Below are 26,801 nucleotides of genomic sequence, written 5' to 3'. Positions count from 1 at the left end.
ATTCTCAAATCCTGCATCACATGAGATGTCTTCTAAGCATCCATAACGTAACAATTTTTCCTCATCCATTATAAAATGCTTTGGGGTAAAATAACTCTAAATATAAAATGGGACACAATGTAAAATGTAGCAATTTGAAATCCCAACTACAGGACTCTCAACTGTATTATTAAATCTCCAAAAGGTTTCAAAGACATAAAAATAAAATCATAGAAACATGATTGATATGCATTACTTTTATTCTTTAAATGAAATATCAAGGCTAATGATATCGTTAACAGTATAAATTTGGGACTGGCAAAAAAAAAAACGTTTAAAAATTAAACCCTATTTGTATTTACAAAATTTCTTTAAAAATATCTTGAGTTTTTCAAAATAATTATTAAAACAGGAATCACTTTATATGAGATAAATATTAAACCTTTAAAGTTCATTTTCTTCTGATGTATTGTACTTCTTAATCAGTTCTTCATTTTGTTATATTTTCAAACTAAATTTTAGAAACCTATAGAAAAAATGTTGGTTCCAGACTGACAATGAAAACAGAATATAAAGGTAACATTTGAAAAAAATGACACCAAATCATAACAATACAAGTGAAATAAGGCACATTTCAGATTAAAAACAAACCTAATCTATTATCTTGACCCAAAGCAGTGTTCATCCTCTTAAATTCAAACTGTCACCAGCTTTGGATTGCTCCAAATAATGGAATTTTTCATCGACTTGCCTGTTTCGATGCCTGTTCTCCCCACTATTTAGACTGTGAGCCCCAAGTGGAACAAGGAGTGTATATGGCCTGATAAACTTGCATTTGCCCCAGAGTTTAGAACAGTGCTTGACACGTAGTAAGCACTTAACAAATAGCATAATAATAATCATAACTTAATTGTTCTTTTCTTTGCTCAACACTGCCAACACACTGCACATGACACATATTAATGAACTCCATCAACCTACTGTGAGTAGTGACTGTAGACTTCAAGGTACTTAATCCAGAGGGTGCCACTGATCAACAGTGAAGGTAGTCAAAGTTCAACGATGTGAAATTTATTAGTTTTTAAACTGCTTTGGCAGTATTGATTAGTGTTTCTGCTTAGATGATAGCTAGTTTCAGCTTCCCATTCAAGTAGAAAGTAACTATTTCAACAAAGTTAATTTAGTCATATCATTTTCTTTAGGGTCATTCCAACCTATCAATACAGAGGTTAGAATGAACCTATAGTCAAGAGCAAAATGTTTGGTAATGTTTACATACCTATACATACAATCACACTCAACACTGGATTATTGCCTAAACTTAAAACTACGCTATGTTACTTTTAACGTGAAGTATCATCTCTATTTGCTTTATAGTTGGGGCAGTCAATATATTTGAACAATCTATAGTCCACCACCACCACTTTTATTTCTTATCACACTGCATTCTGGATGCACAGGTTACTTCCAGGTTTTAAACTGTGCTTTTCGAAGATGTAATAGCTGCTCTTTCAGGGAATTGCTAAGGTGGTTTTTGATAGACACCTTTCCAGTTGCTCTTACCCCGAAGTATCTTATCAGCAGGGCTGGAAAATTCAGCACACAGTGCAGCAGAAAAATGTCATTCAACCCTGGCTAAGGAGACTCTCCAAGGATCCTGGCTCAAAGAAGCTAGAGGATCTGATGGGGATGAAGTGTGTGGGGAAGGAGCTACAGGTCCTGGTCCCACTGGGCAGTCTCTGAACCTCACCTGAGTCTTTAGGAACATGTGAGCAGGGGAGCCCTAAAACCACTTACGCTCTCTGGAGGTTTACTGGGCTGGAAGGGTCAGTGGACCTGAACTTCTGAACTTCTCTTAGGAATCCCTAAAGAAAAATGGTGTCATCCAACAGTTTCAAAAATACTTGCCCAATTTCTCAGCCAATGGCTTTAAGCCCCCAGCATCACTGTTATGCTGTTGGCAGGGGAGACAAGTCTTAGCACTTCTCCCTTCATGCAGTAAGTAGTAACCTAGAGGCAGAATTAAAGTAGCTTTAAAAAAGTAAATATCTTACAACTACGGAGGAGCTTGGACAATGGGAGAGTCCGGCTCATTATTCTGAAACTCATTCAGGAAGGGCACTCAAATAGGAATACAGTTTAATTTATGAAAAGAAAAGGTACTGATTGAAGAAACTCCAAATTTCTTTCATTTATTAAAAAAACAGTTCAAATATTAAACACTCTTTGGGTAATCCACTGAACTAGCATAATTTGGAATAGGATATCTGTTACCAAATGCAGGCAAAGCTAGTCTTCTCATGGGAATGTATTATTATTATTGGAAAGAAAATACACAAGCAACATAAATATGTCTTACATAGAATGGTTACACCATAAGTCTGTATCACTTTCTAGACTCCATTAAGATGATGACAAAAAGAATCCCTATGGCTAGAAATCAGTATCACCTAAGTGAATACAAATTCGCCAACATAAACTTTAGAAAAAAATATAAAAATAGAGTTAAAAACTTTGTCTTAGAATTCCCAGGCTTTCCCTTACCATGCAAAGAATATCCTATAAAATTACCTAAGTACAGAAATAACTGATTATTCAACAAATGAGCTACAATGTGCAGGATTCAACGGCTCTTGGCTTGAAGGTACGTCCATCATAACTTTGGCCATTAACGCTGTTTTATAAACCCAACGGTGAACACTAAAGTGCCAGTTTGTTTCCAGTCTACACATTCACGTGAAGTCTATTATTGATTTTGTCCTTTTCCTTTAGTCTAAATCACAAAGAGCCAGCGTATGTTCTGAATGATAAGTCCAGTAGAAAAATTAAGTACAACTGAACCTGTGGTTGAAATACCATCCCGAGGGATTCAAATGTGTCCTCTTGATGTAATGGCAATTTCACTGTGTAGTGTTTTTACTGTTTTGTTTTTAAAGATATTTGTCTTAAATTAATTTCACCATTAAAAACCTGTTATTCTTGAAAAATAAATATCACTAGGGATTTGGTTAGTGGATGACATCATGGGTCTCGATGTTAGGTCTTTGTCGGATAGACAGCGGAGGCAGAGGCTTCCCATAGAAATCTTTGCGAAGAAAAAAGAAACCAAAACAGTCGTCAGATTTTCAGCATCACTCCTTCTCTACAACCTACTAATAATAATAATGTTGGTATTTGTTAAGCGCTTACTATGTGCAGAGCACTGTCCTAAGCGCTGGGGTAGACACAGGGGAATCAGGCTGTCCCACGTGGGGCTCACAGTCTTAATCCCCATTTTACAGATGAGGTAACAGGCACAGAGAAGTGAAGTGACTTGCCCACAGTCACACTGCTGACAAGTGGCAGAGTCAGGATTCGAACCCATGACCTCTGACTCCAAAGCCCATGCTCTTTCCACTGAGCCACGTCTATACAAGGCAAGCACCCTGGATGCTGGGACCGAAAAAAAAAATGGATGAAAGCATTCTACATCAATTGTGCCCAAAGGTCCTTAGAGAATTGTTTAAGTTCTGAGAACTACACTACACTCTCCAAGGGTCCTTGGGAAAGCAATTTGGCCTGGGTCCAGATTGGATGCTTCCAAGATGGCTGTGGGCTTCCTAAGGCAGATACTGAGAGGTTCCAAAGCTTAGATCAAAGAGTGTTTGGAGAGGTGCATTTTTTTGCTGATAAATGCCTCAGAAAAAAAATGCCTGGACCCATCTGAGGAGTGGCATTTTAACATATTATTCAACTACGCCTCTTACTCAAAACACCTATTAAATGAGTAGTTGATTCAGTACCTTTTGTTGAACGAACGTGGTCAATTATATTTGGAAATCTTAGCTAACTAAGGGATTATAGACTGTACCTCCCCAAACAAGATTTCCTTTGTATTCTTTTCACAGAACCCATTAAAAACAAATCTGGACCTTATCTTTGTGCTCAACTTTCTCCACAAAGTGAGTTAGACACTTTGGGAGGAGCATACATTTTTTCAGGTCACTTGGAATGTCTAACAGTATAATCCGGCCAAGTCGGATCTCTTAAGAGTTGAACTTTCACCCAAGGAATAATGAACACTATTTGGGGATTTATTATTATCACTATCATTTATTATAATAATAACAATAATGGTGTTTTGTAACTACTTATTATGTGCCAGCCCCATAATAAGTGCTGGGCTGGACACACTGGCAAATAGGGTTGGACACAGTCCCTGTCCCCCGTGGGGCTCACAATTTCGATCCCCATTCTAAAGATGAACTAACTGAGGCACAGAGATGTGAAGTGACACTTCACAACAACCAATAACTTGGTTTCTTTGCTCAAGGCTACTCAAGGAAATGAAAATTGTAATAATAGCCATAAGACAAACGGAGTTGTAACCCTAGACATTACATACATATAATTGAGAAGCAAAAACTGCTAAGAATAACAGAAATACCCAGAAATCATTACTTCTGTTAGCATCTGCCTGAAAAGTCAAGCAGCATGGCTTAGTGGAAAAAGCATAGGCCTGGGAGTCAGAGGACATGGGTTCTAATGCTGGCTCCGCTACTTGTCTGCTGTGTGACCTTGGGCAAGTCACTTAACTTTTCTGTGCCTCAGTTACCTCATCTGTAAAATGGGAATTAAGAATGTGAGCCCCACGTGGGACAACCTGATGACCTGATATCTACCCCAGTACTTAAAACAGTGCTTGGCACATAGTAAGCACTTAACGAATATTATCATTATTATTAACTGTACTACATAGGCAGGATTAGCATTTCTGGAGCCACATAACACTCCGTCCTTTATCGAAGAACCACTTTGGGGATTTCACAAGGTGGACAGGCCCAGCAGGAATCCTGAAAAACAGACAGCTAATTTAGGAAGTTACCAGGCCACCACTGATAGGTGATGACTGTGGTGGCTCTGGCCATAAAATGGCCCTGTTTCTAAAAAGTCTCCAAATGCAATATGAAGGTGCTGTGCCCTATCTGCCTACTTGCTTGCTGCACTTCACTCTCAATGAGGACCATGACTGGCAGGAAGGCAACTATCCCTCTGAAAAATCCTCCGTTCAGTTTCCCCGTCTTGAAGTCTCAGGGCCAAAGCTTGTCTTCCCATGGTGGGGACTCCACCATTACAAATTCCACAAGTTGGAAGGGCAGGAGGAGAAGAATGAACCCAAATCAATTATGCCAACAGCTCTGGACAGAATCTTGTGGTGGACCAGGCTAAAACCAAAGGCTATAAAGAAATTTGGGGATTATTTGTACATTGTATTTATCCATGTTCTCTTTTCCCTCCCTTAATACCAACTGATATTTTATGGTTACGTATGCAGACATTTTTGATTACTCAATAGCAATAATTGTCATTCAAACTATAGGCAGATAAGTAAATACAAAGCATGCTTACATAGAAACAGAAAAATGGTGTGTCATGAACACAAATCTATAGGAATGAAAAAATAACGACATTTAAACATCACAAACAAACATTTGCAAAGCTGAATTAAGTGATTTATGAAACTCTCTGAAATATATTTTCTGTATCATTAAGTTATCTGATTTATGCTTCAATTGAAGCAGTCCCAAGCAAAATCCCCCCTACCCACCCCTGCAAAGTTACTCAGTAGCAAAAGGAACACTTTATCAGAAAAACAAAATATTTTGTCTCCTCTCTAGGCAGTTACTTATCTTCAAGTGCAATGAGCCATATTTAAAGCAGTGTAATGTTTCAAGTCAACCTGAAATTATTTCTTCATTCTGGTTTGCTGAGCTGCACTTCATGCTTTCTAAAAGGTGAGAAATTAAAATCTTTTAATTTCTATGGACCTGTTTTATTAAAAATGTCTACACCTAACAGTTCTCACTGCCTAACACAATCGGGATTCAAAGAAACTGAATTCAGGACATTAAGTTACAGGAAGCTACCAATGTTATTTACAGTCAATTCTTGTTTTAGTGATTTCCACAAAAATACCTTTTTAATTTTAAGAATATTTTAACATTAACCTGTCTGTAAGTGTTATAGTAAAATTAATTCTCTAGTGAAACATAAGTTTAAAAATATTTTGAAAACCAAATAGCCTACTGGTTAGAGAGAAAATCCAAATTTTGGTTTCTTGGTTCTCTCCCGAATTCTGCTTCAGACTTGTGTGACCTTGAAGAGTTCATTTAATATTCAGCTTTTCATTTTAAAACAGGAGAGAAAACTCTATTATATTATTACCTAATATGTATGCAGCACTTTGAGATCATTTAATACTACATGCTTATTACAAAGGCTTGCTTTTCATTTTAAACATTAAGATATTTTCCCATTCCTTTGCCAGCCCAAGTTAAAACTAAAACTAAGTACAGGTGTACTTCTACCATCATACACAAAGTGGTTCAGAGAGAAAAATAGACATCACATGGAATTTTGTAGTGGAAAGGTGAAAGAATATATGGGAAAACATAGTAAAAAGCTTTGGGATTTGACGAGTCAAAAGAGGTGTTTGACTTCAACAGGAAAGTGTTAGTTTGTTGCAATTATGAGATGTCATGTGCACAGGTAATATCAAATAATGTGCTTTTTGAATTACCATTGTGACGGGTTTCACCAAGAGGCTCAAGTTTTGGAAGTCTAGTGACTTTGGGGGTTCCCCAGCCAACTAAAGGAAGACAAAAACATTTAAAAATATAACTGAACTTTCAAACAGTGATTCTCAGAGGCGCCCTTCCCCCATCAGGATTCAGTAACACTGAGGTCAAGTATAATAATGGAAGCAACGATTCTGGATTAGGTACAAGCCTATTTACAACAGTCACCTCTGTTTGTGTTCTTCCTGCTAAAAACTAGTATATTACAAGTTTACATGTATTTTTAATTAGAGATTTATCCTTAACAATAAAAACCTGGTTTTCTCATTCTGTTCTTGATTTATAACATATCCGTTCCCAGCAATGTTTTCTTATTTGTGATAGCAAAACAGAAAAATTAGTAGCATGCATTTTAAAAAAATCTCAAAAGGTAGAGGAAGATTGTCTTGTCGTCACACACATCTTGCGTCCTCACAGTGATGGCAACAGTTCTGCAATATTCCCCCAAACTCTCATTTGTTAGAATTTTTGCCATTTGTCGTGACTTAGAACACTAGGTGATCAAACTCAGCAGTGAAAGTGGCTATCTCTACCTTGTAAATTTTAGAATCCAGAAATGGATTTCTGGACCAGTCCAGAAAGCTGCACTTGTGAATGTAAGTGTGTTTAGGATTTCAGCCTAAATTATATAGCATAATAAGTAGATAGAGAAGTTTTCTTATTTTAAATAGGCCTAATTGAACCCTTCACATACCATCTAAAGTCCATGTAATTTCCACGGTATGTATCTTTGAAACATAGCTGGCGGGAAAAAAAAGGACATAAAAATTATCTTGTTCACCTCCCAGGAAATAAGGTTATGTGCTTGGGACAAAACTGAAAATTTTTAAAGTTAGAAAATTTTAAAAGTCAGAGTTTTAAAATTCTCCAAATATATTTAAGAACTCAAAATGAAACATGGCTGAAAATGACTATTCATTATATTTACTAAACAAAAGAGACATAATTTTCTTATTTAAAATCTTAAATAAAACAAGTTCATCTATTATACACCATATTTACTCACCAGGAAGAGGTGGTGGAGGTGGTGTTGGAGTTTTAGCATCAGATGCTTCAGTATTGACAGGTTCTACCCGATGGCTTCTTTTTAGTCTCAATTTCTTTGTTTTCTTCTTACTGTTATCTAAACATAAATATGAGGACAAAAATTAAACATCTCAAAAGGTACATCATGGTGGAGGAATAAACACCACTTTGTTTTCCTTCTTTTTTGCCATTTGACATTAATGAGAATTTCCATGGAGATAATCAGCAATTATTCTTAATTCAAATTCACAATTTCAAGAGTGCCAACTGAATTATATTATTACGAATGAAGTATTCCTCTAAATGATCATTTGCTAAGCAAATGCGACATTCATCAACAAACTCAAAAGTGCAAAACAGTCTGCTAAGTAATGCCTCAGAAAAACTGTTTGAAATGAAAGGAGCAGAAAAATTCCAAACAAAAGGAACCTAACTTATTTGTAATCCTAGTTCTCAAGCTGTATTAGCAGATTTTCATTTTCAGGGTCTCCGTCAGCATGAAACTTGGAACAGGATGAGGGAAAAGAAATTCTCTTATTTTAGGAGTTGTTAATCACATCCCAGTGGGCTAGCTGGAGCTTTAGGTAATCTTCCTGGGTCTACCTAAGACCCATAAAATCCAATATGCTTTACAAATTTTTTTTAGAATGCCCAATTCTAAGAACAGACCCTAATGGGTCTAATTTTTTATGCTTTCCAATGGGATTAGGTAACAGATTTCCACTGGAAATACACTCTGCTAATATCTGACTATTCACTCAGAGTTACTCTTAACAACGTGGGATAACTACTTGTAAAGGAAAAAAAAACTTCACAAAATACCACAATATGTGAGTACACATACACATTCCTGGGAGATATTATATGGCAGTTCCAAAAGGTTAAGCCTAGATTCATGTTGTGGAAATGGATCTAGCAGTGGCTAAAGTATACCGAAAAATTAAACAAAGGAGCTTCGCAATGAGACAAATTAGCTGCAGATTTTGCAGACTTTCAACACCTTGGTTGTCACCTGCCAATCAGTAACAGTGATACAGACAGATATAACATAAAACTTATAGTAAGAATTTATAGTTTGTCCAAATGACTGTAAGCTCTGTGTGAGCAGGGAAAGTGTCTGGTCACTGTTGAACTGTACCCTCCCTAGGGCTTAGTACCAGTGCTCTGAACACAGTAAGTGCTCAATAAATACAATTGAATGAATGAATTTGGGGCTAACAGACAAAACTCAAGAAAATATTTTACATTAGTATTCAGTACAAGAGGTAGGCTAGCAGTAGGGGAAATGTATTGCAGCTTCATGATCAAACTGAGAAAGACTTCAGATTAAAAAAATGAAGAATTTAGAATTTATAGTCCTTAAATATACTGTATAAAAATATTTTTATTTTATTTTTCAAACTACATTTTTTAGTATGTTTCTCTCATACCGAAGAAGCTGGTAGTTTGGTATATTTGATTGTTGAAGCTCTGCCTACAATACCCAAAAAAGATACAACAATTTGGAGTATAACAATTTTCCAACTATTTCATCCAACAAATTATATTTTAAAAGCATTTACAGTGTTCAAGGCACTGTACTAGGTTGGAAGAATACAAGACAATAAGTATATACTATCTCAGCCCTCAAGGAGTTTATAATCAGCATTTTCTTAAGGAGTATTTTGGATAAAGATGCAATAAAAAGACTTGGGAAGATCAAGCAATTTATAAGCCACAGAAAAAACAAGTGGGCAGGCACATACTCACGCTGTATGACTCAAGCACCCAGAAATCCTCCCTCATAAGGTAATGTGATAGCTTGAAAGCTAGTAACCATGTTAGTTGAGAGGATTCGAAGTTAAGCCACAAGATACTTAATGGGCAAGTGGTTAGGAGGAAAAGTGGGAACGTAACCTTTTAGGACTGGGCTTGTTATAGAATCTCCCTCAAATGGTATATTCTTAGTGTCTATACTAGTCAAGTAAAATTTAGAGACTATACAGAGATACCTTTAATATTTCGCGTCCGATATAAATGGAATTTAAGTGTTAGTTTTGCAATTCTCAAGAAATATATGTGTAATGGTTGAAATACGGGCTGGAAGGATTTGGAAGTCTACTCTACTGATACCCTCTCTAGGCAGTTGAGGAAAATGCTTGGAAACTCTCCGAAACCATGGAACTACATTGCTAATTAATGCAGACTGAGTTTGTCAGGAACAAAAAATAGTCATGTCTTTAAAATTTAGGACAAGGCATTAGCATGGGAAATGAAAAGAAAAATGCTTAAAGCTAGCATATGTATCTGGAGATTTCTGACTGACTTCCACAAAGGCCGGTGTAGTCCAAGCATATTGGAATTAAATTTAAATCTACAGAAAATTTTAATAAATAAAAAAGGGGGCAGGGAGGAGAAACAATCCAACAGCATCATGAGCTCTCATGCAAAGATTTCCTTCACTCGGGGAGAAATGGATGAGAAAAATTGGCTACTGATGATTATATCCAAAAGACGTCCCAAGTAAATTCTGCTTTAGGGCAGGACTACCAGCTACAAAGTAGCCCTGTACATCTAATGAAATGCAAGCACAAAGGTTCATATAGAGCAAATGTGAAAACCTCAAAATACCTTTGGAGAAAAATAATCCCACAGTTTATGATAAAGGGACCCAAAGCAAGAAAAATAGAACATATTCAGTATCAAGTGCGGGTCTTTTCAAATCAGAGTTATCACCTGGGTCAAGGCAATCTGAGGACTGTTGGTCAATCTCATCTTCATTCTCCAATTGCTGTGTTAATGCCATTTTATAAGTCTCTACTAGTCCACACTCATTTATTTTTTGGCTACTACAGCTGGTATGGCTCTGTGTCTCCATTTGTTCCTGCTCAGGATTAGATTTCAGAGGAGTGTCGTCTCTACCACTCTCCATCATCTGCTTTTTTTTCTCTTTTTCAGTTTTTTTTTCATTCTAACAAAAACAAAGCATATCAGTTTGCTGTGTGTGCCTCGAGTAGCTCTAGAATATTTGAATTTTAAAACGATGAGGGTGAAGGTGAGAAGGGAATATAATTAAACTCTTGGATCAAAAGCTGCACCTTAACATGTTTCTTGAACAGAGCAGAAAAAAGCAGACTTGGGGTACCAGACAACTTAACCCAGGAATGTGAACACTGGGATAATCCAAATGCAATACACTTTTCTCAGATGAAAAGCATATGTGAAAAACAATTATTGGTAGATAGGGACTTAGTATTTTAGAAATAAATTGGAAAAGAAATCATACATGGAAACAATAGCTTATGGCAAAATCTCAGTTGAAAGTAGAGTGAAGGTTTTGCTTTTTCTAAGAAAGTTATACTTTCTCAATACTGCAGTTACCTAATCAGAATTAGTACTTTAAAGATATGATACCTAGAATTTCACCAAATTACCATTTCTTTTAAACTTTATATATTTCCTATGTATCATACTATCCTACTGGTATGCTAACTTCTTAATATAGCATGGCAAACATGTTTGTGGAAGGATTATGGCTTTCTATCTAAATAGATATTACATTGGCATGCGGCTTTATATATTCATTTATGCCATTTACAAGGACCCACTTGTAGAACCTTGCATTGAACCCTCTCGATATTTTTGCTTCACTAAGCGAAAAATAAGAAACAAAAACAGACACAGTATTGAATTCAAAAAGGCAAATGAAGTCAGTTCATGTTACAAGGCTGATTTATCCACCTTAGTATTATAGCAAATGCTACATGTACATCACTGAAGGAAATAACTGGTGCAGCATTAAAATTAATAGTACATTCGGTAATACATTCAAAAAATACTTAGAAAACTATTTATGGGGTATAATATACTTAAGTTATATGTGAATACTGATCGAGCAAACATGAAAATGGCAACACCAAAATAGAAAGAGAGAGGAATATACTCAAATGGTAATAGATCTCAATTGTTCCTAGAAATAACATCAGACACTAGGAAAGGACACACTTCCTGGAAGTAATGGTCCCTTTCTGTGACCATTTTTCCTGATGAATCTTCAAGAACATCACAACATCACAAGAAAGGATGCAGAGTAAAGAAAGATTTTCATTTCACCTCGTATATAAAACAGCTGCTTAACTTTTTCTATAGTGTTTTGTGTGACTATTCAATTTAATATGAGATGCTTAGAAGCCAAGGTGACAAGTATTAGTAGTTGGACACATCCAGATATGGGTGGGGGGGAAAAACACACTGCTTTGCTACAAGTGAATTGGGATGCTGAATCTAGCAGAAATACTTTTTCTACATTAATCATACCTCAAGTATTACAGCAGCTATAGGCTGAAAGGGATTATTAACGATTGGCTCTGTTTCCACCTCAAAAGGTCTGTTTCTCCCTTCATGTTCTGCTTCTTCTCTTTCTCGTTGCTCTCTATTATGTAGAAAATCAAGAAGAAAATTGAATCCTTCAGGTAGAACATTAAGAGTCCTCCAAATGAGTTCATATTTTTATAGCATATGTAATTGCACATCACAGATATTCCACCTTTGACAACCGCATTTGAGATATGATTGTTCAAACAATAACATTGTCGTAACGGTTCTATTCCTTCTATACTAATGTTTTGGAAGGGAAGCAGGGTAAAGGAGGCCATGCCCATGTGAATCATGTGACAGATTACCCTACAGTACCAAGGCCTTGCCATTCTCATTCAAAAATGCAATGACTCAACATTTTCTTACATCATCTATGGAGGTACAAGCTGCTGAGAGCTGGGATAATGCAAGCAGGATCAGTAAATATGATCCCATTCTCCAAGAGCTTAAAATCTAGAGGGGGAAGCAGACACTAAAATAAACTGCAGATAGAAGGAAAAAAATAGAGTATAAGGCTGTGGAAAAATGCTTATGAACTTGCCAGCCTGTCACAGATTCTGTCTGTTTCTTGACTCTGGATATTGTCACTGTGGAGACATTCTGACTTTGCCACATCCAGTTTAGCACTGCCACTACCGTACTGCAGCTGGTACTAGGCCAGGTTGACACTTTAAAGGCACGTACTGAGTTATCCAAAGCCAGACTCATGTTTTCTGGTCTGCTCATAGCTCCCCCCTGGGTAAAATGGAAATTGGAAACTCAGTGAGAGGTTACGTTCAAGTTTTTTTCTCAGTTATTTTTGGTTTACTGATAAACAACGTCAGAATCTACTGAAGCTGAGAAAATACAATTTTGCTTAGTGTTCCACAAGTCAAGAATGAACAGGCTTGTTCTTTTTTTTTTTGAAAAAATTCAACTTGCCACAAGTTAAGAGAAATAAAAAGCCACGAGAGAATCCCAACAAAAACTCTAAGAGAAAAATCTAGGAATAGAAGCACAATGAGGAGTACCTGCCCCAGTTAAATTCTGGCAATGTATTAGAAACATTGCAAATGTATCTGTATCTTCCAAACTTGGTATGAATTAAAACCATAGAAAAATCCCTACCCACTGGCTTCTGTCATACAGAAAGAGAAAAGTGAATGGACAAAAACAGTAAATACCAATTATTCTGAAAGTTTTCATTCACTTGGCATTGAGATATATTTTTAAGCAGATGCACTATAGTACCTTTCTTCACGAAGCTTTTTCACTCGTTCAGCTCTCTCCAGTTTCTCTTGCTCCTCATAAGCTCGTTGCTCTAAAGTATCTTTCTGGATGCGCTCATTTAAGGCATCAAAATCTTTTGCAATGATGTGCAGAAGCCAATAAAGTCCTTTTCTTATGGATTTGTCAATCTTCTTTCCATAGCCCATAACTGCTGAACAAGGCTCCTGAAAACATTACAGTGAACTTGATGCCAGACTTTAAAATTCAAACTTACAACCTCAACTTGACATAACAATAGTATCTAAAAAGGTGAATGAACTATATGAAATAATGCTTCAGGGAGTTAGCCACAATACAGTTAATAAAAATTAATGGCATGGAAAACACGTGCTACTATAACTCTCAAAATTTTATATTTCAAAAAATCACTGAATGGAATGTCATTTTTGTATTAAATAAATTCTTTATGGCAAGACTTCTAGACAAGTAACGCTACTTGTAATGACAGATATACTGGTGGGCTGAAGTTCTACCAATAATTCAAAAAATAACACTTGCAATAAAGAATCACTCCTCCAAGAGACAAAGGCTACCAATTACTTAAATCACAAGGAAGGTACAACCACTGACTCAGATGAAGCAGAACTCCAAGTGAGAGGGCTCTGACTATTTTGTGAACCTGGGTTTAAGAATTATGGTTGAACCTATTTAACCTTGAGTGAAGCCAGTATCTTTTAACTAAGTTCACAGCTAAATCAATCTCTCTTCCTAGATCAAAGCCTTCTAACGAGATATTATTCCTTTATTCGTTCCACTGTCAATGGGAAGAGTTGTCAAAGCTTAGAAGGTGAATGTTGTCAAAGCTTGGCACTCGATTAGACTGTAAGCCCGTCAAACGGCAGGGACTGTCTCTATCTGTTGCCAACTTGTTCATTCCAAGCGCTTAGTACAGTGCTCTGCACATAGTAAGCGCTCAATAAATACTATTGAATGAATTCTTCACTGGCACAGCTGTCCAGGCAGTACTCACACTGGCATTATAGTGAATAGTTAGCTGCAATAGTGAGTACGGGCTTTTATACTTCTGGGTTAAGTTCCCAGTCTGATTCTAACCACCACCACCACCACCACCACCACCATCACTCCTTGTATCAGTGAGCATTTATCGGGCATTCATGTGTACAATGCTAGTAGGCACTTGGACCACTTACCAAATTAGAGAAATACATGACCCCTGCTCTCAAGGATCTCACAATATAACCTACTGATGAATTACAGTGCAGAATGGTAACTAAGTCCAGGCAAGCTACCTTGGTGAGAACAAAGGATTAGGTGATTTGGGGGTATCTAATTTTGAAAATCTTTGCAGGCCTCATGTTATAATTTTTAGTCAGCATTTTCACAGAAAAAGATAAGAAGTCATTTGCTACTGAAGCGTGTAGAGGGATTAAATGGCGTTGATGGAATCACTGTTAATGAATCACTGTTAATTAAGTGTACTGCCACCTTTATAGTACAGCAATTTTCATAACTGATAAAAGACATGAGAAAATACTTACTATTTGACACAGGCATTTATGTTCATTGACAAGTTTTTCCAGAGATAAACATTCTATTACATCTGCTTCTGCTAACGCCCCTTCTTTGTCTTGCTTATTTGCCAATCTAGAAAACAGAAAATTAGACATTATTTCACAAACTATCTTAACTAAGACAAATATGGATAAGGAATAAGTGGCAGAAAAAAGTGATACACATCAACCTCATTAATCAAGAACTATTTCCAAAATAGTCTGCTCATTGAAAATTGTCAACTTTTAAACCCCTTGTATTAATCCACTGAACTAGAAGTAATCCACATGTAAAACATTGTTCCTCCATTCTCCAGAGAGCCTTTGGGGGAACTCTTAAGTGTAACAGACTTTTCTATTTCTAAAAAAACCAAAAAAAATTTTAATGAACAGGGAAAAAAACTGATCTACAAGCCTGGAATGACTCCATAGAAAAAAAATTTAGAAGGAACTCAGTAAGAGTACAAAACCACTAAAAGTTATGATCCAAATCAATTTCACAATCAAATTCATTGCACATATTGTCAATTATAAAGTTTCTGACAAATAAATTTGGATAAAAATAGACAGAAGTTTCCTGGTAAAGGATGATACAAGTCCAAATACCATACATAACGTTTCCTTTTCCTTTCTTTTTCTTAATAGCATCTGTTAAGTGCTTATAATGTGTCAGGCACTGTATTCAGCACTGGGGTAGATACAAGCTAAGCAGATTGGACACAATCCATGTTCCATAAGGGAGTTCAGTCTTAACCCCCATTTTGCAGATGAGGTAATGAATGGAAGCACAGAGAAGTGACTTGCCCAAGGTCAGACAGCAGACAAGTGGCAGCCTCAGATTAGAATTTAGGTCCTTCTGATTCCAGGTCCATGCAGTAATCACTAGGCCATTTTCTTTGAAATTGATTCCTTTGAGTCATTAAGAGACAAGTTGAAGACAATGACAATTTTTATGTTAACAATATCTTCGAATATTTATTTATTGTGGCTCAACAATTCCAAGCACAAAATGGAAGACTGATTTACAGATCAAGAAATTGAGACTCAACACTATCAAATAATTTTTCAGCATAATGCCTCAGCGGTGACAATGGGCGGAAAAACCTAATATTTCGATGTTCAGTCCTTGACTTTAACCTACTAAACAACACTGATATTTAAAGTAGTTATTTTGCTTGACTTGATGGAACAGATTGAAGTGCAAACCTTTAATACGAGTTTGCACACAATATGAAATGGCATTTAGATACAATCTCTTTCTGCTCACCTATTTTTCACCAGTTTTAAAAATTAATAGAAATGTATGTCATTTCCTTTCATTCAAATTTGCCTTTCTAGTCAAATCTGTGATTTTGAAGTACAAAAGCTTTATACCGATTCTGAACTTTGAAGCCTGTATCAAATACTGAATGTGACAGTCCTAACAAGCATTTCCTGCTATTGGCCAGCTCTAATGGAAATGATCACCTTTAAGCTAAAGGGCGGCTTCCAACAGGCAGAACCGGATTCCCCAAGTGTGAAGTAAGCAATTTGCTCTTCTAATTCCACAGCCCAGAGGAGAGCCAGGCTTCCACTCCCTCTATCTTGTGAGGTAGAAACTAGACAGACTTTCAATTAAAACCACTAGAGGAGAAAGCATACCGAAATTGGAATGTAAACGGCAGCCTCTTTATTTAAACAACTTACTCAAACCAGTCAAGTTTACTCTTAAAGGCAGCAGTCCGGAACTGCGAGGAGAAAAACAACAGCAGGACAAGATTTCAAGGTACAGGATTTGGTTTTATTTTGAATTTTAAGCTGCAAGTAGTGACTGCCCATCAATTATTGTTGCTACAAAATTATCAAAATAATCAGTGTTTGTGTTGGCTAAGCTTTGGTCCTGTCACAAGTAAACACTGTGTTTACTCTTTAATATTGCTAGAGATTATAAAGCTTGATGCTTTGTGAACTTTGCTTCGGATCAAAATCAAACTGATGGGAAAGAACTTGTTTTCCAGTTTTAAGGCAAGGGAGCCTTCTTAGGGAAAAGTCGGACAGGCTCAAAACCATGCTTAAGATAGTTTCCTACCTGTAAAAAGCATCTTGAGAATGTCTAATAACATTCTGAATTCTGCTTAAGCTTTTAAGTAAGTGATTTTTAAAGGTATGAATACGGGAAAAAAAGCTCAAAGCTGTGCTTTATTCTCGACAAAAAGTTTAAACTTTCACTAGTCTACAAAAACCTTCTTGAGCATAAAGTCTCCTATGAAATCACTGGACATTTATTAAAAATATTTATTTACATGACATGTACAAAAGTGTAATAAATTTATTTTAAAATGAAACTTGGTCAAACCTTTATTCTTGATTGGTTAGGCTGAAGAATATAATCCAGTGGCATAAAAATCAGCTGTCAGAATACTTGCAGCAATATCTCTAAATGTCTTTCACTTATTTTTCCTCTGACAAGGAAAACTTTCATTATTGGTATTAAATATTCACTTTGTCCGAATTGACTAATTTTTTCTGAGGGCTAAATTTATATAATTTCTAGCAGCCTCTGGGCTTGCTAGTGGAAAGAGCATGGGCTTTGGAGTCAGGGCTCACGAGTTCGAATCCCAGCTCTGCCACTTGTCGGCTGTGTGACTGTGGGCAAGTCACTTAACTTCTCTGTGCCTCAGTTCCCTCATCTGTAAAATGGGGATCAAGACTGTGAGCCCCACGTGGGACAACCTGATTCCCCTATGTCTACCCCAGCGCTTAGAACAGTGCTCGGCACATAGTAAGCGCTTAACAAATACCAACATTATTATTGCTAGATAAATGGCTACACGTTTTTAAAATAACATCATCTACAAGTCCCTGGGGTAACCTAGATTCATTAGGTAGGTAAGAGATAATATTAGGCTCTTTAAAAAACCATAGAGAGATAAGGAGCTTTTACAATCTAAATTTAGGGCATTTAACACAAAGTAAATAAAATATGCATAAGATTCATTTTTTTCAATACTTAGTTCTTCCTATAACAGGGGTTGGGTTCTTCAAAGCCTTGCACTAAATAAAAATAGTGTAATAGTCATTGTTTGACGTGCATAGACACACACACACACACCTAATTGTGCTGTACCCAGACAGAACTGTGTTAGAAGGATACTCCCTAATTCTGCTGTCACGTCCCAGTCAAACTACAAAGACAAAACATGTGTTCCAGCAGAGTGGAGTGTAGGAGAACCACTTCAAACCTACCAAAAACTATTTGAAACAGTTAATAGGTAGGTGCTGGGGTGTATGTAATACATGCAGGTCAGGTACAGTCTTTGACCCACAAGAAGCTTTCAGACTAAGGGGGAAGGAGAAGAGATAAAATTGCTCTTAGTGAAATTTAACTGATTAAAGACAAGATTACACTGGATGTCGGATTGCTGACATTGATTTCTATATAAAGAACTGAAATTTAGTTTATGTGTCTGGTGACCTGAAAAGAAAAATCAAAACTGCTCTGATTTTATTAATAACTGAAATGAGTTGTCACTCTAATGAAACCTTAATCCAGCTCCCAAATGAAAGGTGTCTTCATCGCAATTGACAAAAAGTGGCCACCCTTATGATTAGACAACTTTTTTCATTGACTACATTTCAAAAAAAACCAAAAACAAGAAGACAGATGGACATAGTCTTATTGTTCATTTGAATAAGAACCTAATAGGCCTTCAGTAAACAACTTTGCTTATTATTCAAATTCCTCACCAGGTCCAAAGTCCTGAAATTGAGTAGAATGGTATAACAATGAACAAAGCAGTATTTAGTGGTCATATTCTATAATATTTTCAAAAATTAACCAGTTACAAGCATTCCCATTTTAGTCAAAGAATATGTATGTATATATATATATATATATATATATATATATATATACACACACACACACGCACATATATATATATACACATTTTTATGTGTTTGTGCTTGCATATATATATACACACACACAAACACATAAAAAACGGAAAAAGTCAACATCTATGAGCATTCTGACTGGCAGACACATATATTGACTCCATTGACTGCAACCAGTAATAAAAAATGTTATCACTACTACTGCTGAGGTCCTAGTGGGCAGGGAACATGTCAAACAACACTATTGTATTGTACTCTCCCAAGTGTTTAATACAGTGATCTACACCCAGTAAGCACTAGATAAGCAGCATGGCCTAGTAGATAGAGCACGTATCTCGGAATGAGAAGGTCATGGTTTCTAATCCCGGCTCCACCCTATGTCTGCTGTGTGACCTTGGGCAAGCCACTTCACTTCTCTGTGGCTCAGGTACCTCATCTGTAAAATGGGGATTAAGACGGTGAGCCCTAAGTGGGTCAGGGGCTGTGTCCAAACCAATTACCTTGTATCTATCCCAGCGCTTAGTAGAGTGCCTGGCAAATAGTAAGCACTTAACAAATGACATTATTACTAATAAATACCATTGACTGATTCAAACAATTCCAACAATAATTCGTCAATTCAAACAATGATTGGCTGAGAGGGCTGGAGTCCAAGGAGAATGCTCTCCCTACTTGCCACATTCTAACCTCCCTGAGGAAGGACTCTAAGAGGTCTGAAGGGGCTAATCACTGACTGGTCTTTTTCTTCTTTCTTTTTTCCTTTCCTTTGTTGCCCCAAATCCAGTTCCTGCATAAGCACGGCAGGATAAATCCAAATCATCCACCTTTGCCCTCTTCTCCCTGGCCCAACCAATTAGGTGTCACCCCAGCCATCCCTTCATAGACACTCTTCAGAAACTTCCCATTTGCTCAGGCAACCTCCCCATGACATCACAATGAAGAACAAGGGAGTCATGCTATTCCATCCCTTTCTGTCCAGTCTGACTACGTGCCTGATAATTTCCCTTTGTCCTAAAGCGGCTCTCAGCAATTTCTTCCCTTCTCCTTTAGACTAATCCCTTCCCTCCTGGAGCTTCATTGATTTCAGTGATTCTACACCACCTCTCCACCCTTTTTTTTCTCTTTTTGAGACATGGGAGATTGTGGGGAATTTTCCCCCACCCCTCCAAAAACCCTAATTCAGTATATTAGTTTATACCACTACAATGATATGCTCTTAGTTAAACTACGTACTCAGTTTTCCTAAAATGCAGAGGTTTGCATTCTCGCAAAATCCTACAGGAAGGAAAAATCGGGCTGTAATGTTTTCACTGTATCCAACGACACTAGCCTGCACATAAGCCATTTCTTCTACTGCCACGGTGACCTGTATCCAAACAAGGTTGGACAAACATTTTCCAATTCTCTACAAATGTTCTAGTCAGAACATGTACTAAAAATATATGTTCTGGCAGAACTGGGTACATTTATGAAAATTTGGGAGTTGAGTCATTTTTAAAGGGTAACACAGAAATTTATCTTGCAACATTTTCCTTTCCCCAAAGAAAACCTTACTCTTTTTGCAACTGCAGAAAAAATTGAAGTTCATTCTTTTATACCCACCGCATTTTTTTTTTTTTAATTACAGGCTTGTTAAACCAAACAAAATTATGACGGGTTGACAAATGTTTTAGACTGTGCTGAAACTGATTTTCAGGTCACTTCTCTGAATTCTTAAAAGACTATAGGATTATTTTCACATGCCTTCCAAAATGAACTTATTGGTGGTCCTCAACTGACAGCAAGCAGCTCTGAAATATTCCCAAAGAATATCTTTAATAAAATCATGACTTCTACTGTGGGTGACATGACTGTCATGGTTTAGTTTGTGACAATAAAATAGGAATTGTGTAGCTGTTTGAGAAAAGTAAGTTATCTGTCTGTAAATAGCCTACCTTTCCTAGGGAAACAAAATAATGACCTAAAATGACTGGATCATCACAATAAATTGAATAAAGTACTTGTAGCATGCTGGCAAGATAAGTGGCAAAGTTAATTACTTTAGCATTCGTCGGACCTTATAATAGGATCTTCCAGAAGTTCAGGCAGAAAACATGAACATGATTTACAAGCTTGCACATCGTCACTTCTCCACAGCATTTTGGAGCCACAAAAGGACCAAAAGTAGACACAAAATCTCAGCCCCAAGGACCTGCATGGTTTTGCTTATCCTCTCAGGGATCCCAGGTCGAATCAGAAGCTCTCCTAGGCCCTAGCCATGAGTCCAGTAGAGCCAGCCAGACACCAGTCTCATACAGGTTCAGCGGGGAACTTAGACTACTAAGTAGTAATGAATGGAATTAACTGAGCACCAATTAGTGCTTGTGGAAATTCAGCTGAAGAATGAGAAGCATTCTCTATCTACAAGAGCTTAAACTGTATATGATCACTGGATATAAATGCTGAGGAAGGGTATAGTTAATTAAACAGTAGTGCTGGAGGTAATGGATGGAATGATGTGATTTGTGTGTTGGGAGTTAAGTGGGGAAGTCAGAGAGTGTAGGGGGCTCTGAGGGCTGAAACGGCTATGGTTTGCCCAGCTGCTGTGCTGCTCTTCTAACCAAGAGCTCCATTCTCTGTTGCCACTTCTCAAGCAATAGCATTCCTAGCTCGGCTGGCCCATTTCTATGTAGATGAATCCCAAATCTACATCTCAGGTCCTCTATCCCTCTCCTACACAGTCTCACATTTCCTCCTGCCTTCAGGACCTCTCAACTTGGATGTCCCACTAACACTTCAAACTTAGGTCCAGAAATAGAACTCCTCATCTTCTCACCCAAACCCTGTCCTCCCCTTAACTTTCCTATCTCTGTAGACCTCACCACCACCCTCCGTCTTAAGTCTGCAGCCATGACATCATCCTCAACTTCTTTCTCTCATGCAACTCACATATTCAATCTGTGCCTAAATCCTGTTGATTCCAACTTTACGATATCACTAAAATCCACCCTTTTCTCTCCAGATCTAAAAATTTACCCTATCCCACCTAGACTACTGCAACAGCCTCCTTGATGACCTCCTTGCCTCCTGTCTCTCTCCACTCTAGACCATACTTCACTCTGCCCCCTCCTGTCTTACTTCATTGATTTCCTACTTACAACCTAACACATTCACTTAACTCCTCTAATGCTAACCTACTTACTATGCCTCAATCTCTTCTTTCTTGCCACTGACCTCTCGCCGACTTCCTGCCTCTAGCCTGGAACACCCTGCCCCTTCATATACAATGGGCTAGCTATCATTCTTCCCACCTTCAAAGTCTTAATAAAATCACATCTCCTGTAAGAGGCCTTTTCCAACTAAGCCCTCATTTGCCCTACTGCCTCTCCCTTCTGTGTCGCCCTTGCGCTTTGATCTGAATCCTTTAACAACTTGATATTCACCCCACCCTCAGTACCACAGCACTTATGCACATAACCATAATTGCTTTTAATGTCCTCCCCCTCTAGACTGTAAGCTCCTTGTGAAGATATAATTTCTACCAGATCCATTGTAAATGTACCCTCCTAAGCGCTTAGTACAGGCTGTTCACACAGACACTAAGTGCTCAATAAATAAAATTGATTGATTTTTCTGGCCTAAGCCCATACTGCTGTCACTTCGTTGGTGCTGGTGGACCCAGATGGTAAGAACAGCACATGAGCACCAAGTTCCCTCTTCCCTTTCTTTCCCTCAATCCTTCCCACTTCCCCTCCTCCTGCTATTTCCCCCCCTTTCCCACCTCCCTTTCCTTCTACTCTACCCCTACTCATACATATATCGGCCTAGTACTTTAAATTATTGCTTTTCAAAAATTAGTAATTGCTCTTACTGCTAAACCTATTGTATGGTTTGCAATTTGTTCCTGCTTTTCATCCCCATTAAACTGTCAACTCCTGAGAAGCAGGGACTATGTCTTCTACATATATTGTATGAATCCAAATGCTTAATATAGAGCCCTGCACACAGAAGACTCTCTGCAAAATTGGTGATAGTGATGTTTCCCTATTATAAACTGAGTTCAGAAACTGTGTTTATAAACTGTTCCATACCAATGCAGCCTCTAGACTACAATGTCCAAGATTTATTTAGGTAACAAAATCAGGGATGGAAAACATGAAAATCTTAGAACCAGTTAGCATTGTGAGGAACCAACTATCAATCCATATACCTTAAAAAAATACTTGAACCACTGTATTGTACAGTTCTTACTTATAGAAATTCTAGCAGCAAATATTCATTGTTTGCCTAGGTTAAAGAGGTCATTAACCACTTCATATTTTCTTTCCTTTCTGTTTTCTCTCTCCTAGTGTTCTCTTCATCATTTCCTCCTTCAATTTCAATTCTTCTGTCTTCCTGCTCTAGGTGGACAGGGAATGTGTCTGTTTATTGTTGTATTGTACTCTCCCAAGCACTTAGTACAGTGCTCTGAACACAGTAAGTGCCCAATAAATATGACTGAATAAATGAACGAGGTGTTTATGTGTGCCACTGTGTTTCACCCATGGGTGTGTTTTCGTAAGCTTACCTCTCCAACCTGAGGTTTCTGTCTGTGTGTAAACATGTTTCTGTCTCTGTACACTTATAGGTCTGTGCACTCCAAGGTGTATGCTTTTGTGTGGGCTGTGTGCTCATCTTTATTTCTTGCTTTTTAAGAAATTACAGCAAGGAGCTCAGCTGAAGCAATTCCCATGCCCCAATCTAGATGATCTCTTATAAAATATTATGATTAAAGGTATTCATGTAAATTGCATTCCATTATTCAAGGACAGAATATGTGAATATGTTTGAGTTCTCAAAACTTTCAACTGAGTAATATCATTCTAATATTACCTGAAGTTTACCAAAAACTTAATCCTTTCAAAATATTTTGTACTAATTTATAGAGGTCTGCATATTTCAGGAAATTTAACATTAAAGGCAGCATATCATTTTTCATGACATAATTTTACCTTCAAAAGTAGGAAAATAGCTGTGTTGGATTTTCTTGCCATAAAAACTGCCACTAATTTTTTTCTTTTACCTTTAACAGCATCCTTACTTCTGCCTCCAAGGAATCCATCACGTGTCCATGCTATTTCGATTTCAAGTCTCTGATGGACTGTGTGCCCTGAGGATGTCTAAGATTGAGTCATGTGAAAAAAGAGGTAATATTCTGCCTATTTCATTCCTATATGTCCCTTTTCACCTTTTCCTATTTTGGAAGGGGAGTGGGATAGTTTTACAATACATTTTGGCCATTTTTCCTCACCCCTTTTTATCTCTTTGTAAAATAAAATCGCCAAGTTTTGCCCTGGGAAGTAAATCTCTGTGTGTATATTGTTACAGGCAAAACACATATGCATATATATACATATATTGGTTTACAGGTGATAGTGACCCTGCATTAGAAAAGGAACAAACCACTGAATTCATTCTGGCTTCTTAGAAAGAGCAAAATGAAAGACCGCCTACAAGAGCTGAAGCAGCGCTCAAAGGAATTTGAACTCTCAAGGGTGAATAGTTGCATAGCTTCTGTGGGGGCAGAAGAACAAGGGGAGTTTCCACAACAAGCTGTCATTTATGAACGAGAGCCTGTAGTTGAAAGGCATCTACATGAAGTCCAAAGACTTCAGGAGAATATTAATACTTTGGCAGAGGATGTTCAAAAATTTGGTCAGGAGCAGAAGAGCTTGGTGGCTTCAATGAGGAGATTCAGTGTTCTCAAGAAAGAGTCCAGCATTGCCAGAGAGATAAAAACAGAAGCAGAACATATTAATAAGGGCTTGGATGATTTTTTGAAAGAAGTTAAGAAGTCAGAAGTGGAAAGCGGGCCATCATCAGCCATGACAAGGATTCTTAGGTCTCAACATGCTGCCATGTTCCGACAATTCCAACATATAATGTTTATGTACAACAACACCATAGCAACAAAGCAAGAAAAATGTAAGACATTTATTTTCCGTCAGCTTGAAGTTGCCGGAAAAGAAGTAACTGAAGAAGAGGTGAATGATATGCTGCAACAAGGGAAATGGGAGGTTTTCAATGAAAGCTTGTTCACAGAAGTTAATATCACTAAAGCTCAACTATCTGAGATTGAACAGAGGCACAAAGAACTTATTAATCTGGAGAACCAGCTAAAAGACTTAAGAGATATTTTTATTCAGATCTCTCTTCTGGTGGAGGAGCAAGGAGAAAGCATCAACAATATTGAAATGATGGTAAACAGTACCCAAGAGTACGTTTACAAGACAGAAGAGAAATTCAGACTAGCTGTGAGATACAAAAAGAGAAATCCCTGTCGGGTGCTGTGTTGCTGGTGCTGCTCATGCTGCAACTAATGAGCATCCGACATCGTATGATCTTAAGTCTACCCTGCAAAGATGGAAGAGCAGAAATTCAAACTCCCCAGGCATTCAATATGGAACCCTCTCACCCAATTTTTATCTTGGATTTCAATAAGTGCTTAGTACAGTGCTCTGCACACAGTAAGCGCTCAATAAATACAATTGAAAAATTAACCACGACCATCCCGGACACCATTATCAAAAGAGTGGTCCTGGAAAGCTATGTTAAAGCACTTTACTTCCAAATAGGTACAGACAAGCATTTACATTATGATTATTATCATCTGTTTCTGAAGGAAAATAAACAAGTCATGGAAGTCTGACCGCGTTTATTACTCTTGCAGCAGATATGCCCAAGGACAGATGAGCACAGATGTTAATGCCAAATAGTCTGAAATACCATAAGGACCTTTAAATTTTTCAATGAGACACCTTTAGTTGACATTTCATCTACTCTACATAAATTCTGTATTACTCACTCTTTCATAGTAAGCATTTAAGTTAAAAGTAGTTTCTAAGGAGCATGTTAGAACATGGAGTAATTATATTCTCAGTATTTCAAATATTATGACTTACTCTAACACACCTACAAATTCATAAGGAGCATTTAAAACAATGTTGGATGACTGATCTAGCTGTATGCTAACAGCTAACTTTAGAATTTGGGTCAAAGTCTGGATCTCAAAAACACTTTTACACCAACCACTAAGTCCATTTTATGCTCAAAGAGCCATGTTTCAGTTGTCTAGGAGTAGTAATAGTTATTTATTAAGCATTGACTGTGTGCAGAGCACCACACTAGGTGCTGGGAAAGAGTACATAGATGGGAATTAAACATAAACCCAATCCCACATAGGGCTCACCAACTATAAAAAAGCACTTATATGGGAGCCGCTTGCTCCAAGGGAAGCAGCATGGCCTAGTGGGTAGAGCTGGGAGTCAGAAAGTGGTGGGTTCTAATCCCGGCTCTGCCACTTGTCTGCTGTGTGATCTTGGGCAAGTCACTTCACTTCTCCGTGCCTCAGTTCCCTCATCAGTAAAGTGGGGATTAAGGCTGTGAGCCCCATGTGGGACAAGAATGCTCTCCCACCTGATTACCTTGTATCTACCCCAGTGCTTAGAACAGTGCTAGGCACATAATAAGTGCTTAGCAAATATGATTATAAATAACAGTATGTATTAAGCGCTTACTGTGTGCAAAGGACTATACTAAATGCTGGGAGGAAATACACTGGTAGGAATTACACATGCTCTCTGTCCCTTGGTGGGAGAGGAACTCTGTCCGTGTAGGCAGGAAATGTGTCTACCACCTCTGTTACATTGTATTCTCCCAAGAGTTTAATCAGACAGTCAGTCGATCATATTTATTGACCATGTACTGTGTGCAGAGCACTGTACTAAGCCTCTGGAAAAGTACAATATAAAAGACACATTCCCTGCCCACAGCAAGTTTACAGTTTAGAGGAGGTTAGAGTCTAGAGGATTTAGTACAGTGCTCTGCACAAAGTAAACATTCAACAAATACAATTGACTGATATTCAACCTGTACCTATCCCAGAGCTTAGAATAGCGTTTGACAGAGGGTAAGTCCTTAACAAATATCAAAAAAAAAATAATAATAATAATCTTAAGTGTCACAATGTAACACATTAGGCAAAAGCAGCTTAAACTGGGAATTTTCCTCATTTTGAAATCACAGTTTACTGTCCTATGTCAAGGAATCCAGAAAAAAAGGCTTTTCCCATTTTTCACTTTCTCCTAATCACGGAGTTGTAAGCATACGATTTTCCTGCTTAATTGTATTCTTACTGGAAAATCATTGT

At 37.5% G+C, this 26,801-nt stretch overlaps 2 protein-coding genes across 7 annotated transcripts in view; one reads left to right on the top strand and one right to left on the bottom strand.

Annotated features, from left to right (window-relative positions):
• Positions 1 to 221: 221 nt before the first annotated feature.
• ARL13B (ADP ribosylation factor like GTPase 13B) overlaps positions 222 to 26,801 on the bottom strand; it is a 43,304-nt gene continuing 16,724 nt past the window's right edge. Inside the window, exons 4-12 of one of the 6 annotated variants that reach the window (XM_007666621.4) lie at positions 14,747 to 14,852; positions 13,209 to 13,411; positions 11,919 to 12,033; positions 10,338 to 10,572; positions 7,603 to 7,719; positions 6,539 to 6,607; positions 5,699 to 5,746; positions 5,368 to 5,403; positions 2,976 to 3,064 (exon numbers count right to left, since the gene is read on the bottom strand). In XM_007666621.4, coding sequence (XP_007664811.2) covers positions 5,390 to 5,403; positions 5,699 to 5,746; positions 6,539 to 6,607; positions 7,603 to 7,719; positions 10,338 to 10,572; positions 11,919 to 12,033; positions 13,209 to 13,411; positions 14,747 to 14,852 — 907 coding nt within the window. In that variant the 3' untranslated portion in view covers positions 2,976 to 3,064; positions 5,368 to 5,389. Of the gene's footprint in view, positions 3,065 to 5,367; positions 5,404 to 5,698; positions 5,747 to 6,538; positions 6,608 to 6,666; positions 7,338 to 7,602; positions 7,720 to 10,337; positions 10,573 to 11,918; positions 12,034 to 13,208; positions 13,412 to 14,746; positions 14,853 to 19,368; positions 19,451 to 26,801 lie in introns of those variants that run through there. The other 5 variants (XM_039914472.1, XM_007666622.4, XM_001514920.6 and 2 more) reach the window with 5 other exon arrangements.
• On the top strand, positions 16,103 to 25,299 carry STX19 (syntaxin 19). The gene is made up of 3 exons (XM_001521826.5): positions 16,103 to 16,523; positions 23,685 to 23,799; positions 24,022 to 25,299. Exon 3 carries the CDS (start codon positions 24,091 to 24,093, stop codon positions 24,970 to 24,972), a length of 882 nt encoding a protein of 293 aa, XP_001521876.1. The 5' UTR covers positions 16,103 to 16,523; positions 23,685 to 23,799; positions 24,022 to 24,090; the 3' UTR covers positions 24,973 to 25,299.

This window comes from Ornithorhynchus anatinus, chromosome 17 (assembly GCF_004115215.2).
Source record: "Ornithorhynchus anatinus isolate Pmale09 chromosome 17, mOrnAna1.pri.v4, whole genome shotgun sequence".
NCBI classification, from domain to species: Eukaryota; Metazoa; Chordata; class Mammalia; order Monotremata; family Ornithorhynchidae; genus Ornithorhynchus; species Ornithorhynchus anatinus.
This window is presented reverse-complemented; position numbering and strand designations above follow the sequence as displayed.

Bases quoted from the DNA above. Each gene is read 5' to 3' on its own strand.
- STX19 (XM_001521826.5), top strand. From the start codon at position 24,091: ATGAAAGACCGCCTACAAGAGCTGAAGCAGCGCTCAAAGGAATTTGAA.